The 12,326-nt window shown below is 42.8% G+C and overlaps 2 protein-coding genes across 2 annotated transcripts; one reads left to right on the top strand and one right to left on the bottom strand.

Moving 5' to 3' along the window:
* Positions 1-1,773: 1,773 nt before the first annotated feature.
* On the bottom strand, positions 1,774-2,526 carry LOC308093523 (dolichol-phosphate mannosyltransferase subunit 1-like; the record flags this gene model as incomplete). Its single annotated transcript, XM_080439860.1, has 1 exon — positions 1,774-2,526. The coding sequence occupies one exon, from the start codon at positions 2,524-2,526 to the stop codon at positions 1,774-1,776; it is 753 nt and encodes a 250-aa protein (XP_080295986.1).
* Positions 2,527-6,061: 3,535 nt separating this feature from the next.
* On the top strand, positions 6,062-12,119 carry lrrc8da (leucine rich repeat containing 8 VRAC subunit Da). Its single transcript, XM_080440891.1, has 2 exons — positions 6,062-6,470; positions 8,341-12,119. Coding segments are annotated over exons 1-2 (2,565 nt in total). The 5' UTR covers positions 6,062-6,469; the 3' UTR covers positions 10,905-12,119.
* Positions 12,120-12,326: the final 207 nt, after the last annotated feature.

Below are 12,326 nucleotides of genomic sequence, written 5' to 3'. Positions count from 1 at the left end.
AGTCTGCAATTGCTGACCCCCCTAGTTTGCCCCTTTCACTATGACTCTTCCATTGATGTTGACTTGATGGATGAATTCGTAGCCTACCACGTACAAAAAAATATACAAAAGAATAAAAAATAGAATAGAAATCTGTGGTATAGGCTATATTCTACATTTCATAGGTAGATTAAGGATCTACCTAGTTTAATCGGTGGCTAACAGTGTAATTTTATAACCTTCATTAATGTCATTATTACTATAGTGCCATTGAAAAAATAATGTCACAATGGAGTCATGGCATGCCAAATGTTTTATCAAAACAGCAGGTGGAGCTAAATTCAAAACAACATCCTGGCTAAATGGGTACACTATAACCTTCATAGACGGTTTCATAATTTATAACTTGTTGACACACAATTACTCAATAACCGGTTCATTCTAATTCTGAAAGCACAGCCAGTTTTTGTAACCTACCTAGCACAAACCCAACTCAAATACTTGCCCACTCAGGGAGGGGGTGCGTCCTGCATTATCCCCCATCACTCATGGTGCAATCTGGGAACCCATGGTGTAATGAAAATTGGCACATGAATCCCCATATCACATTCCCAATGCAAATAATTAGCACAATTAAACAATAAAGCAATAAATGGTATTAAGATTCTGATCCCTATACTGTAGATTTGACCGCAATAATCAAAATGGTTGTCATTTTCAAGTCTCTCTATCTCTGCTTCCGTTTCTATTTGCACTTCTGCCTCCCTGCCCCCCCCCCCCTATCCATTTCCTATATGTAAATGTCAAAGAGGCTCAAAGAATCACATATTGCTGTTGCTGAGTATAGTATGCAACATCTGAGGTGCCAGCATTGGCAGCTCCAAATGGTGTGAATCCCTGAGCCCCATCTCGGGGGTCTTGGTTTGAACATTTGACAGCAGTGAGCTCCAACGGGGCTCACTGCAAAAAGATCAACAACGCTAGGTACAACATATAACACCATTGCCCATGTAATCAGTTGATGTAATACGTTATTTAAGTACAATATGAGCAGATTACAGTTGGTATCACCCCAGCCGACGTCAGACAAGATGCAGCCACACTGGCGCTCTCTTGGAAGGCACAGACCAGTGAATCCCACTTCCTTTATAAGATCGTCATGACGATACCATGATTCATGCACCTCATGTCCCGGCGCTCCTTTGCCATGTACTCCCACGAGATACTCCACACAGAGGGTGGAACTTCCTTCCATCCAAGACATATACAATGGACATTACATTGTGTCAGTAAAGCTTGCAGAATTAAAGATTGTATAGCAGTCCCAACCAATACACTGTTTCAGATGTGGCCACAAGGAAAGAGGCTCTTTTTTTTGCGATTCTCCCGGTTGTTGTATGTGTTTATTATTATATTACTATTATTATTGCTGCTACAATGAACAAAATAATGTTACTCTTACTGTATATCTCGTACACAAGATGAACCATGAACCTCAACGGATCTGCGGGTCTAAAGACCAAGACCAGAGGAAAGATAAACTGTGACATCGTCAAAGCAGTGTGAAGCTGTGACGCACCAATATGGGAGAGTTTGGATAAATATGTCACTGCTGCCCTGACCATTAAGTACATTTTCACCTGTAGCTTCATCTGAAATTCTGAAACTGTGTGTTTCAGCACTGCACACCCCCGGCCTGGGTCATATGGGTCACACGGGTTTGAGGTTGTTCGGTCTGATGACACTAGTTCGGTCTGGGACACACAGACATACATACATACTGTACATACTGATTCATGTCGTTGCAAAGAGCACGAGCAGCCCTTTAAAAAATGATATGATCTCATTCCCTCCCAGCTTGGAGTCTCCGTAAACTCGATCCACGAATGAAATCGGTACCTCTCCGATGGTGTAGTTGAGCTGTCTCGCCCGGACAATCATCTCCATGTGGAATACATAGCCTTTGGAGACACACTGCTCAACCAGGCTCTCCAGCACCTTATTTCTGTACAGCCTGAAGCTGCCAGTGACATCTGAAGCACCAGGTCTCAGAAGCACTTGAGTGACAAAGTTGGCTCCTCGGCTGATGATTTTTCTGCGCAGGTCCCAGCCATACACACCTCCATTGCCTTTGTATCGTGTCCCAGACACCAGGTCATAGTTACCTTCTTTCTGCTTCTTGATTAATTCTGGGATAAATTTAGGATGATGAGACAGGTCAGCGTCCATGATGATGATGAAGTTTCCTGTGGCATGCTTCATGCCGTGAATGTAGGCAGTGCCAAGGCCTAGTTTTGATGCTCTTGGTCGAAGAATAATTCTGTTCTTCCCATAGATCTGTTGCAGTTGCTCTGCTATCTCCAAGGTCCCATCTGGGCTGCCGTCATCAATTACGATAATCTCGTAGTCATATCCACCTTCACCGAAATATTTCACCAAAAGCCACATGATCAAAGGCAGATTCTCACGTTCATTATATGTGGGTAACAACACTGAGTATTTATCGCCATCTTCTCGTCTTCGCTTTGCAACACTTCTGCTTTCCATTGCAGTGTGATAATGTCTGGGTGTCTTCAAGTACTTGGAGGCCAGTCTATGACATCATCTTGATGCACCATATATGGTCATGAAGGGACACAGACAAGACAAAGATTTCTGGATTTAAAGTAGAAGATAGTAGATTAACTCACACAAATTGGTACACATTATCTCTCGATTATCTCGAGGTCTTGTTCACGAGTGAGGGGAGGACGGAGCAGGGGATCAGCTGGAGAATTGGAGCACAAGAGCCAGAGCAGTATTGTGGTCGCTGTACCTACTCTTTCCTATGGTCATGAAATGTGGGTCATGACTGAAAGTATAAGATCGCGGATACAAGCGGCCGAAATGAGTTTTTCTCTCGAAAGGATCCGCTGCTTCTTCACACGGAAAGGAGCCAACTAAGGTGGTTCGGGTATCTAGTATGGATGCCTCCTGAGCCTCCTCTGGGCATGTTCAACTGGGAAGAGGCCCCAGGGCAGACCAAGGACCAGATGGGGGGGATTATATCTCCACGCTGGCCTTGGAACGCCGCTGGATCCCCCAGGATGAAATGGCTAATATTGCCCTGGAAAGGGAAGTCTGGAGCTTTCTGCTGGAACTGTTGCCCTCTCGAACCGACTACAACATTTCAAGTTATATCAATGAAATAGAAAAAAAGGAAAAAACAATGCTGTATAGCTTGCGTGGAAAAGGCTTTTTATGGTTATATTGACATTATGTAACTCATAATGTAATAATGGCTCATAATGTAATGGCTCATAATGTAATAACGATTCATAATGTAATAAAGTAAATGTAATAAAAGCTCATAATGTAATAAGCTTATAATGTAATATCATGAGTGCATGACGTAATAACAGATTTTTGCATGTAATAATGTGTTACATTAAGAACCTTATGTAGCCGCTGATAATGTAATAACAGTGCATAATGTAATAACGTCTCATATTGGTGAGAAAAGTGTAACATCGTATTAATCTCTAAACACAGCAGCTTACTCGTGTCCTGATGGCTGCACCACACGACTGACCTTCTAAAGCGCAGCATGAGCAGCATGAGGGTTTTTTTTTTTTTCAATTAGCCTACTTTTTTCATTTTATTTTAATAAAACAATGAAATGAAATAAATTAAGAAGTAACTGAAAAAACATGTCCCCTCACGCATTAGAACAACAATATCAGTCACCAGAACCAGGGATGTGTGTTTTCAATGAGTCTAACATTAACATTAAAATGGAGTTTGAAGTCACAACAGGTTTATATAGGAAGGGGGCATGTCTGATAAAATGTATATCAAATATCTAACATTGAACCAAGAAACTTGTCCATGGGGTGCACACAAAAGCCAGAGTAGGTGTTAAAATGAGCCCAGAAGTGTTTGAAAGTGAAATACCCCTTTAATGTTTCTGACTGCATAGATAGAACTTCATGGAACTAAATCGGGAACTCATACATGTGATGGGATATGGAAGGGTGTTTTATTGTATGTTGTATGTATACTAATTTTTATGGCTTACATAATGTAATTATGGGACTTCAAATCAGTGACACCGGAAGCAGATTATTATTTTTGTGTGGCATGAACACACACAGCTACTATTAAGGTTTCACTTAGCTAGAACGGAAAAGTAAATATACATTTCAGGGAACTATTCAGTATATGAAGCAAAGCATAGGAAGGAAATGGTGGCGAACACCTTTAGTGTAGTGTCATCTATATGCACAGATTGCACACCCTTTCACTTTCACTTCCTCATACACGCACACAAACACACACACAAAACTTCTGTCGCGCTTCGAACTTCTGACTTACTACACAATAAAATCCTCAGTGTTAATTCAGAGTGTACAGATGTAACTTAGTTTGGTTATATTTCACTCTCGGACTTACTGTAGGCTACAAATGGATAAATGAACACTGAGTATTATACTGTGTCCCTAGCTCCCTACTCTAACCTATGTCTTCACTTTAGACCGTCCTCACTACGGGGAATCCAGACACAAACAAACATGCTGAGCGCTATAAGAGTGCTGCCTGCAGTCTTACCATATAGAGAATCATCGACTTGGCAAGCTTACAGGTAATAATTGCCATAGAAACAACGTGTGCTTGGGTTTGGATAAGTGCAGACTCATGGTGAGGATATTCCCGGCCAGTGTGAATAACACATTCTTAAAGAATAGTAATAATTCTCTTTGCTTTCAGAGTAATAAAGGTGACACCTGTTATTTGTGTGCGTGATCATCATGCACAGTGGTTTCTCTAGAAAACAGGATGGGGGCTACATTGAATAATTTACTGTGCATTCCAACAACTGTAAACACATTTGAGTTGGTTGCTATGGACATCTGGGTTCATTTTCCCTATGTAATTATCCATTGTTGGCTCCACCCCACACAGGCAGGAACCCCCATGTGGTTGTACCAGTGTGACTGGTACACCACCAATGAGTCAATGACATTGCCTTAAACCACCTTCCCCTCTCTGTCCACCACACCATCATGGTGTCTCAACCACGTTCCCCCATCCAGCACCACAGAAGCCATATGTCTCTAGGAGACAGCCTTGACACCATCTGCAGGCTTGGAACCAGGGCAGAATGTTGCACAATCATTGTCATCAGAGCCTTGTCCATGAACACATTTTCTACAGGCTCAGGAAGAACGTTCCACTGAAATGTTTGTGTAATCTAATGCATAACATTATTTAGTCTCTGAAAATACTGCCTGACTGACAAATGAAGTGGCAGTACGATGTAAGATAAAGTACAATATAAGAGAATCACAGAAAGCTGTTTTGAGAATTATAACCGAGGTCATGAGAAAATGTTGGCCAGCCCTACAGTGGAAACCAGGCTACTTTGTGTTTTAACCTGCTTAACTTGATCTCCCACTGTCCCACAGACCTGTTATTGACACACTCAACACACCAAGTGCAATTAAAATGTTGCGCTGTATCAAAGTTTAATGAGATAGTCCAGTCATATATGTGAGTGGTTGGTTGTACATGAGCTCTAAGTCCATGTATGATCTTATCAGCCTGGCAAAGCATCTCAAAGCACCCTCATATATATGACGGCTTTCCTTCTTTCTTCCTTCTCCTCTCACTTCCTCACATACACAGTACAAGGGTTGAGTGAGCATGAACTGTGAGTACCAGCAGCCAGCAGCCCATTCTCCTTCTTACATTATCTGGCCAGGACCGGTTGAAACCTGTAGCCTACCGGTTGGAACTCAAGAGACACTTCCTGACGCTGTGCATCAGCAACCAAATCCAGACAAAGCTGGAAATATAGCAAGCACACACACAGAGAGAGAAAGAGAGGGGGTGGGGTGGGGGGAGAGAGAGGAGGTATTATATTATTTTAATATAGGCATAGACAGACTACAGTGCGTGATGCGACAGGGACAATGTATTCCTGTTAAGAGGCAAGTTATTAACAGTTCAGATCAGGTCCATTAAGGGATTCTATAGTTTATTAACGCGCCATGAACACAAAGGGCGACAAGAGGGGCCAAATGAGCCAGTTGGACTAGTTCACAATAACATTATAACAGCAGCGCGTCATGTCGTGTTGTCTGGAACCCTGTTGAAGACTCACAGTTTTCAGGGTTTAGATAAGCACCCACCGCGTCAAGTCTTCGTCCTCCAATGAGAGACGTCCATAATATCGTTCACTACGGGTTCCATGTTGGACCACCCTTTTCTTCGAATTACATGGGTATGGTCAGGCTGCTATCTGCGCATATTCTGCAACTCGCGGACAAGTCAAGCTGCGCCGGGGTCGTGTGTCTCCAGACAGAATGAGGGACGTTGTTGCCGATCATCAGCCCTTCATGGTTTTAAACGATGATGGACCCATGAATTGGTAGCGAGAGGCGCACACAAACTGGGATGTAGGCTGTAGCATTAGAAAATAATAATTGGATTGAGATAACGTCACATAAGCAGTAAGTATGCTCCTTTGGTTGTTATTTTGCCATTCCACGGTTTATTTATTAATTTTATTAATAGTAGTTAGTAACTACACTAACTACTAGTTAGTGGTCTATATATTGCTCGATGATGTTACATCGTGACTACATAGACACTGATATAATAAGCCACAGTGTGACATATGCTGGGACAGTGTTACCCTGCTACGCTGCTCCGTGTTACAATAGCCTACTGTAAGTCACCTGACCCTGTACAACAACATAAGTTCGTGCGCAAGATATCTTCTCTCGTTTCACCCGACAATTTAGGGAGTTTTTTCCTATTTCGTGGTAACGTGACTCCAAATTACCTAACATGTTATTATTAGTACCGAATAGTTAAGGCCTGTCGCCTATTTTCCACATGGCAAGGCAGTCTGCGACCCATTTCTTTGTTGAACCGGCTCAGTGGTGTGTGACGTGTGTGTGTGTGTGTGTGTGTGTGTGTGTGTTGTCTGTACCCGTATAGACAATGTCTCTCCCTCAGATGAGACTCAATTAATAAGTGGCCAGTACACTGTGTGCTCAGTTTTGTGACCTGGATGTTCTTTGGTAGTCTCCCCCCCCCCCCCCGTCAGACTTTAAATGAATAATATACTGAACAACAGGTGTTGAAATAGCACACAGTCTACTCTAAACCATTCCAAACATTTAAGAAAACGCCGGGTTGGGTAGCCTAAACACTGCTGTGCTGATCCACGCAGCTAAGGTTTAGCTATTGATAATTGGCTTAAATAATTTCCCACGTTTGCTAGATGCTCGGCAATGGTTGTCTTGTAATTCTTCCTTTAGGCACTACTAACCTCGCATCACCAGTCTTTCCACCTAGGCACGACAGACCGGAGCCGGAGGGCATGGTTTATTTATGTTTTTATATATTCTTTTTATTACTTGCTTTGCTTATTGTTGTTGGGGGAGAAAGATGGTTCAGAAACAAATAAATGGATGCAATAAGCAACACCGAAAATACAGGAAGTGCCACATGCAACAACAAAAGGGCACACATTGCATTGCTTCACTAAATGAAGCACATGCGTGCCAAACTCCTGTGACTCATAACAGTTGGTAGACTTAGCTTACATCAAAGGTTTCCCAGCCATTCCAGGCAGTAACCACATGTTGAAACAAGTCAGGAGGATCAGAGTGATTGCACAGAGCCTCGGCTCAGTGTTTTTATATAATTAAATGGGGCTGGAAAAAGACCCGGAAAGAAAATAATTGAAGCACATGAGGATGACTTAAATTAACATCCAGCGTAGGTTGAGGTCTTTTTTTTCCTTCACTAACACCCTGCTGTGCGCCTACTGTACACAGTTCCACATTCACACTTGGTTGCTGTACACTGACTGTATCCAGTGGCCGATGCGAGCAGCTCCCCTGGAGCAATCAGGGTTATACAAGCTATTTAAGGACACATCATTGGTAGTTTTAGACTCTAAAACTACAATTTTAAGTGCCACTCTTCCCTTCCCTCTAAAATTTTGAGGGAAGGGAAGAGTGGCATTTGTCTTAATTCAATTCATCTGCCCGGATTTAACCAGTTTGCCAGGGATTTAATCCACAGAACTGTTGCTCACAAATTTGCACCTCTGGGCTTTATGGTACAGCTGGTCTGAAGAGTAACTCATTTTGAGTGTTATTTGGGGGTTTTCCTTTCATGTATGACACATGATTCTCAGGACAGTAAACCTTTATGGACTGTGCTATCTGTATTTGGACTTTAAACAGAAAATGATGCATTACCATTTAAGTGGATATGTTTTCACTAATCTAAATATTTTTCCTTCTCCGGTTCTCAAGTCTTCTCGTCTAACTCACATGATTCATTGTTTCCTGTGCATTGCAGTGATGTTTACTCTCACCGAGGTTGCATCCCTGAACGACATCCAGCCCACGTACCGCATCCTGAAGCCATGGTGGGATGTCTTCATGGACTACCTGGGGATCATCATGCTCATGCTGGCCATCTTTGCCATGACCATGCAGATTACCAAGGACCAGGTGGCGTGCCTTCCCTGTCTGGAGGAGGAGTCATCCACATCGGAGTCGGGCTCTTACACAACACAGAGTCCAAAGGAGGCTGCTTCGTCTGCTGTCTCTAGGACAACTGTGGTTCCCACTGCCCCGCTGGCCTCTAAAGACTTACCAGACAGTGCCGTGCACGAGATCCATGTCACACACCAGCACACCGCGAAGGCACAAAAATATATTGGGCAACTTCAGCCTACAGGGATCAGCACCAACCTGGACTATCAGCAGTATATCTTTGTCAACCAAATGTGTTACCATGTTGCCTTGCCCTGGTATTCCAAGTACTTTCCATACCTCACCCTCATCCATACCCTTGTGCTCATGGTCAGTAGTAATTTTTGGTTCAAATACCCCAAAACAAGCTCAAAGATTGAGCACTTTGTTTCAATTCTGGGTCGATGCTTTGAGTCTCCTTGGACGACAAAGGCCTTGTCTGAGACGGCCTGCGAGGACAATGAGGAGAACAAACAGAGGTTAACTGGCACCTCCTCTGCACCAAAACAGATCTCATTAGAGGGGAAAGAAGATGGCACCAATGCCAACTCATCTACACCCATGTTGGGAAACAGTGGGGTTAAGTTCTCAGCAGATAAGCCAATTGGTGAGGTTCCAAGTAGTATGACCATCCTTGACAAAAAAGACGGAGAGCAGGCCAAAGCGTTATTTGAGAAGGTGAGGAAATTCCGTGCACACGTGGAGGACAGTGATTTCATTTATAAGCTCTACGTAGCCCAGACTATTGTCAAAACGGTCAAATTCATCTTGATTTTGTCCTACACTTCGACCTTCATGGCTGCCATTGAATTCAAACACATCTGCGAGCCCGATATAAAACACCTGACAGGTTATAGACAGTTCTTCTGCACTCACAACATGGCTTTCATGCTGAGAAAGCTTCTCCTCAGCTACATGGCTCTGATAATGATCTACGGAATGGTGTGCTTGTACTCTCTGTTCTGGCTGTTCAGGCGGCCCCTTAAGGAGTACTCTTTCGAGAAGGTCAGGGAAGAAAGCAGCTTCAGTGACATTCCGGATGTCAAGAATGACTTTGCATTCCTCTTACACATGGTTGACCAGTATGACCAGCTGTACTCGAAACGCTTTGGCGTCTTCTTGTCAGAGGTCAGTGAGAACAAGCTGAGGGAAATCAGCCTCAATCACGAGTGGACCTTTGAGAAGCTGAGGCAGCTGGTGAGCCGAAACACGCAGGACCAACAGGAGCTGCACCTCTTCATGCTCTCTGGGCTGCCCAATGCAGTGTTTGACCTCACTGACCTGGAAGTGCTCAAACTGGAGCTGATTCCTGAGGTGAGGTTCACTGCAAAGGTTTCTCAAATGACAAGCCTACAGGAACTTCACCTCTGTCACTGCCCAGCCAAAGTGGAGCAAACAGCCTTTACTTTCCTCCGTGACAATCTCCGCTGCCTTTATGTCAAGTTCACTGATGTGGCAGAGATTCCAACCTGGGTGTATTTGCTGAAGAGCTTGAGGGAGCTTAACTTAATGGGGAACTTGAGCTCAGAAAACAACAAAATGATTGGCCTTGAATCCATGCGAGATTTGAGACGTTTAAAGACATTATACCTGAAGAGTAACCTCACAAAAATGCCCACAAACATCACTGAGCTGTCTCCACACCTAATAAAACTTGTGGTGCACAACGACGGAACAAAACTATTGGTATTAAATAGTCTGAAAAAGATGACAAATCTTGCAGAACTGGAGCTGCACAACTGTGAGCTGGAGAGGATACCACATGCTATTTTCAGCTTGACCAACCTACAGGAACTTGACCTAAAATCCAACAACATTCGAACCATAGAGGAGGTCATCAGCTTCCAGCACCTTAAAAGGCTAACCACCCTCAAATTATGGCACAATAAAATCATCACCATTCCAGCCTCCATTGGCCAGGTGAAGTCTCTGGAATCACTCCACCTCTCTCACAACAAGCTAGAGACCCTGCCCCCGGCCCTGTTTACCCTGCCCAAACTCCGACACCTGGATGTGGGCCACAACTCCATCACAGTACTCCCGCCAGACGTAGGTCTCCTCCACAACCTTCAGCACCTTGCCATCAACTCCAATAAGCTGGAGGTGCTGCCCAAGCATCTGTTCAGGTGCAACAAGCTCAAGGTTCTTTGTCTTGGGAACAACGGACTCACCGTGCTGCCGGAGAACGTGGGCCAACTGGTCCAGCTCAACCAGCTGGAGCTAAGGGGGAACTGCCTGGACCGACTGCCTGCCCAGCTGGGCAACTGCCGCCTGCTTCGCAAAAACTGCCTGGTTGTAGAGGACCACCTCTTTGACACCCTGCCTGGGGAGGTGAAAGACAGTATCAGCAAAGAGACCAACGTGTCCTTTACCAGTGGTTTATAGCACAAATACCATAATAATGGACCCACAGGCAGCTCCCTGATGGTTTGTTATATCCCTGTATTATGGGATGAGATATTGGACTTCTTACTATTATTACTCACTGAGAAAATTGTGTTGATTATTTTAATGAACTGTCTTAGTTGCATATGGATAGTGACTCGATTTGTTTTGTAACTTTTGAAAAAGTTACAAAAACGAAAAAGCAAGAGTGCTTTTTCTCGTTAAGTGTGTCAGGTTGATGCAGCAACTCAATTATTAGCATTTAGCATTTCACAATGTTCCATTTTAAAATGTTTAAAATTAAAAAGCTTTTAGCAACATTGTGTAATATTCCATAATCTTTTTTTCTTTCTTTTTTTGCTGAAATGATTTGTAGATTTAACATTACATGGTATTGTACTAGGTACTCAGGTATAATTGTATCCATGGGGAACAGTCTTCGCCTTAACTGCTGCTATTTTTACAGTGAGGGCATTTGCAACATAAGGCCAAAAATGTCCTGTTTTATTGTCAGTGTGTGTGTGTGTGTGTCCACAGACCTCCATCCATCCATAATTAAGAAGAGGACAAAGTACAATGCTCTCTTTTTCAGTAGTAATTCACTTTTGTTGAAATCACATTACATTCATTTTCCTCAATGTCCTACAGCTAACAAAATTATTTGGGTGTTGATAAGGCCACAGTGGGAGCTTGGGGAAGCTGTCTAGACATATAGGCTAGTCCCAGCAACTAAATTACACGAATTCTCATGTGGCATGAAACAGAACTGAACTTTTGCCCTGTCACGGCAAAGATTGTATACTGACTAAGGCCTGTAGAAATTTCTTTGCACACTGAAAATGCAATGTTTGTTTAAAGATTGCTGAATGTTATTTGTGATTGATAGCACATATTCCCAACACATACCATGATAAATGCTCTTTTCTTTCTTCCTTTCTTTTTTGGTGATTTGATAAAGAGTTGATAAAAGGGAAACATCTGTTTTCTGACCATCTTCATCATATTTTCAAATGGACATGTGATTTGTCTTGAATAGTACTGATCCTACTGAAAGTACATTTCAAATCATGTAATGAAGATATAGCCTATGTCTGCCTTCATTCTTTCCAATGTATTTCCAATGTAAGTGTTCTTCACAGATAGGCCTCTACAACTTGAATGAATACACGAGCAAAGTTCATAATTTTATGGCACAATAAAACAAGACTTTAGACAAATGGGTATTGTTATTCATTGTTTGTGTGTGCTTTGTTATGGAATTACATTTGTGTCTATAATTTTAAACAATATCTGCATATCAACAAGGTCTCATCTGGGCTGGCCTTTGAACTTAAAATAAATACTCTGTACAACTGTGTCACACACGCCGAAAATAGATTTGCATGCTCACAACGCAACACCGTCGCACAACAAAGTATAATC

Source organism: Gymnoscopelus braueri (assembly GCF_963280865.1).
Source record: "Gymnoscopelus braueri genome assembly, chromosome: 10".
Taxonomy (NCBI): Eukaryota; Metazoa; Chordata; class Actinopteri; order Myctophiformes; family Myctophidae; genus Gymnoscopelus; species Gymnoscopelus braueri.
Note: the sequence above shows the minus strand (reverse complement) of the source record. Positions and strands in the feature narration are given on the sequence as shown.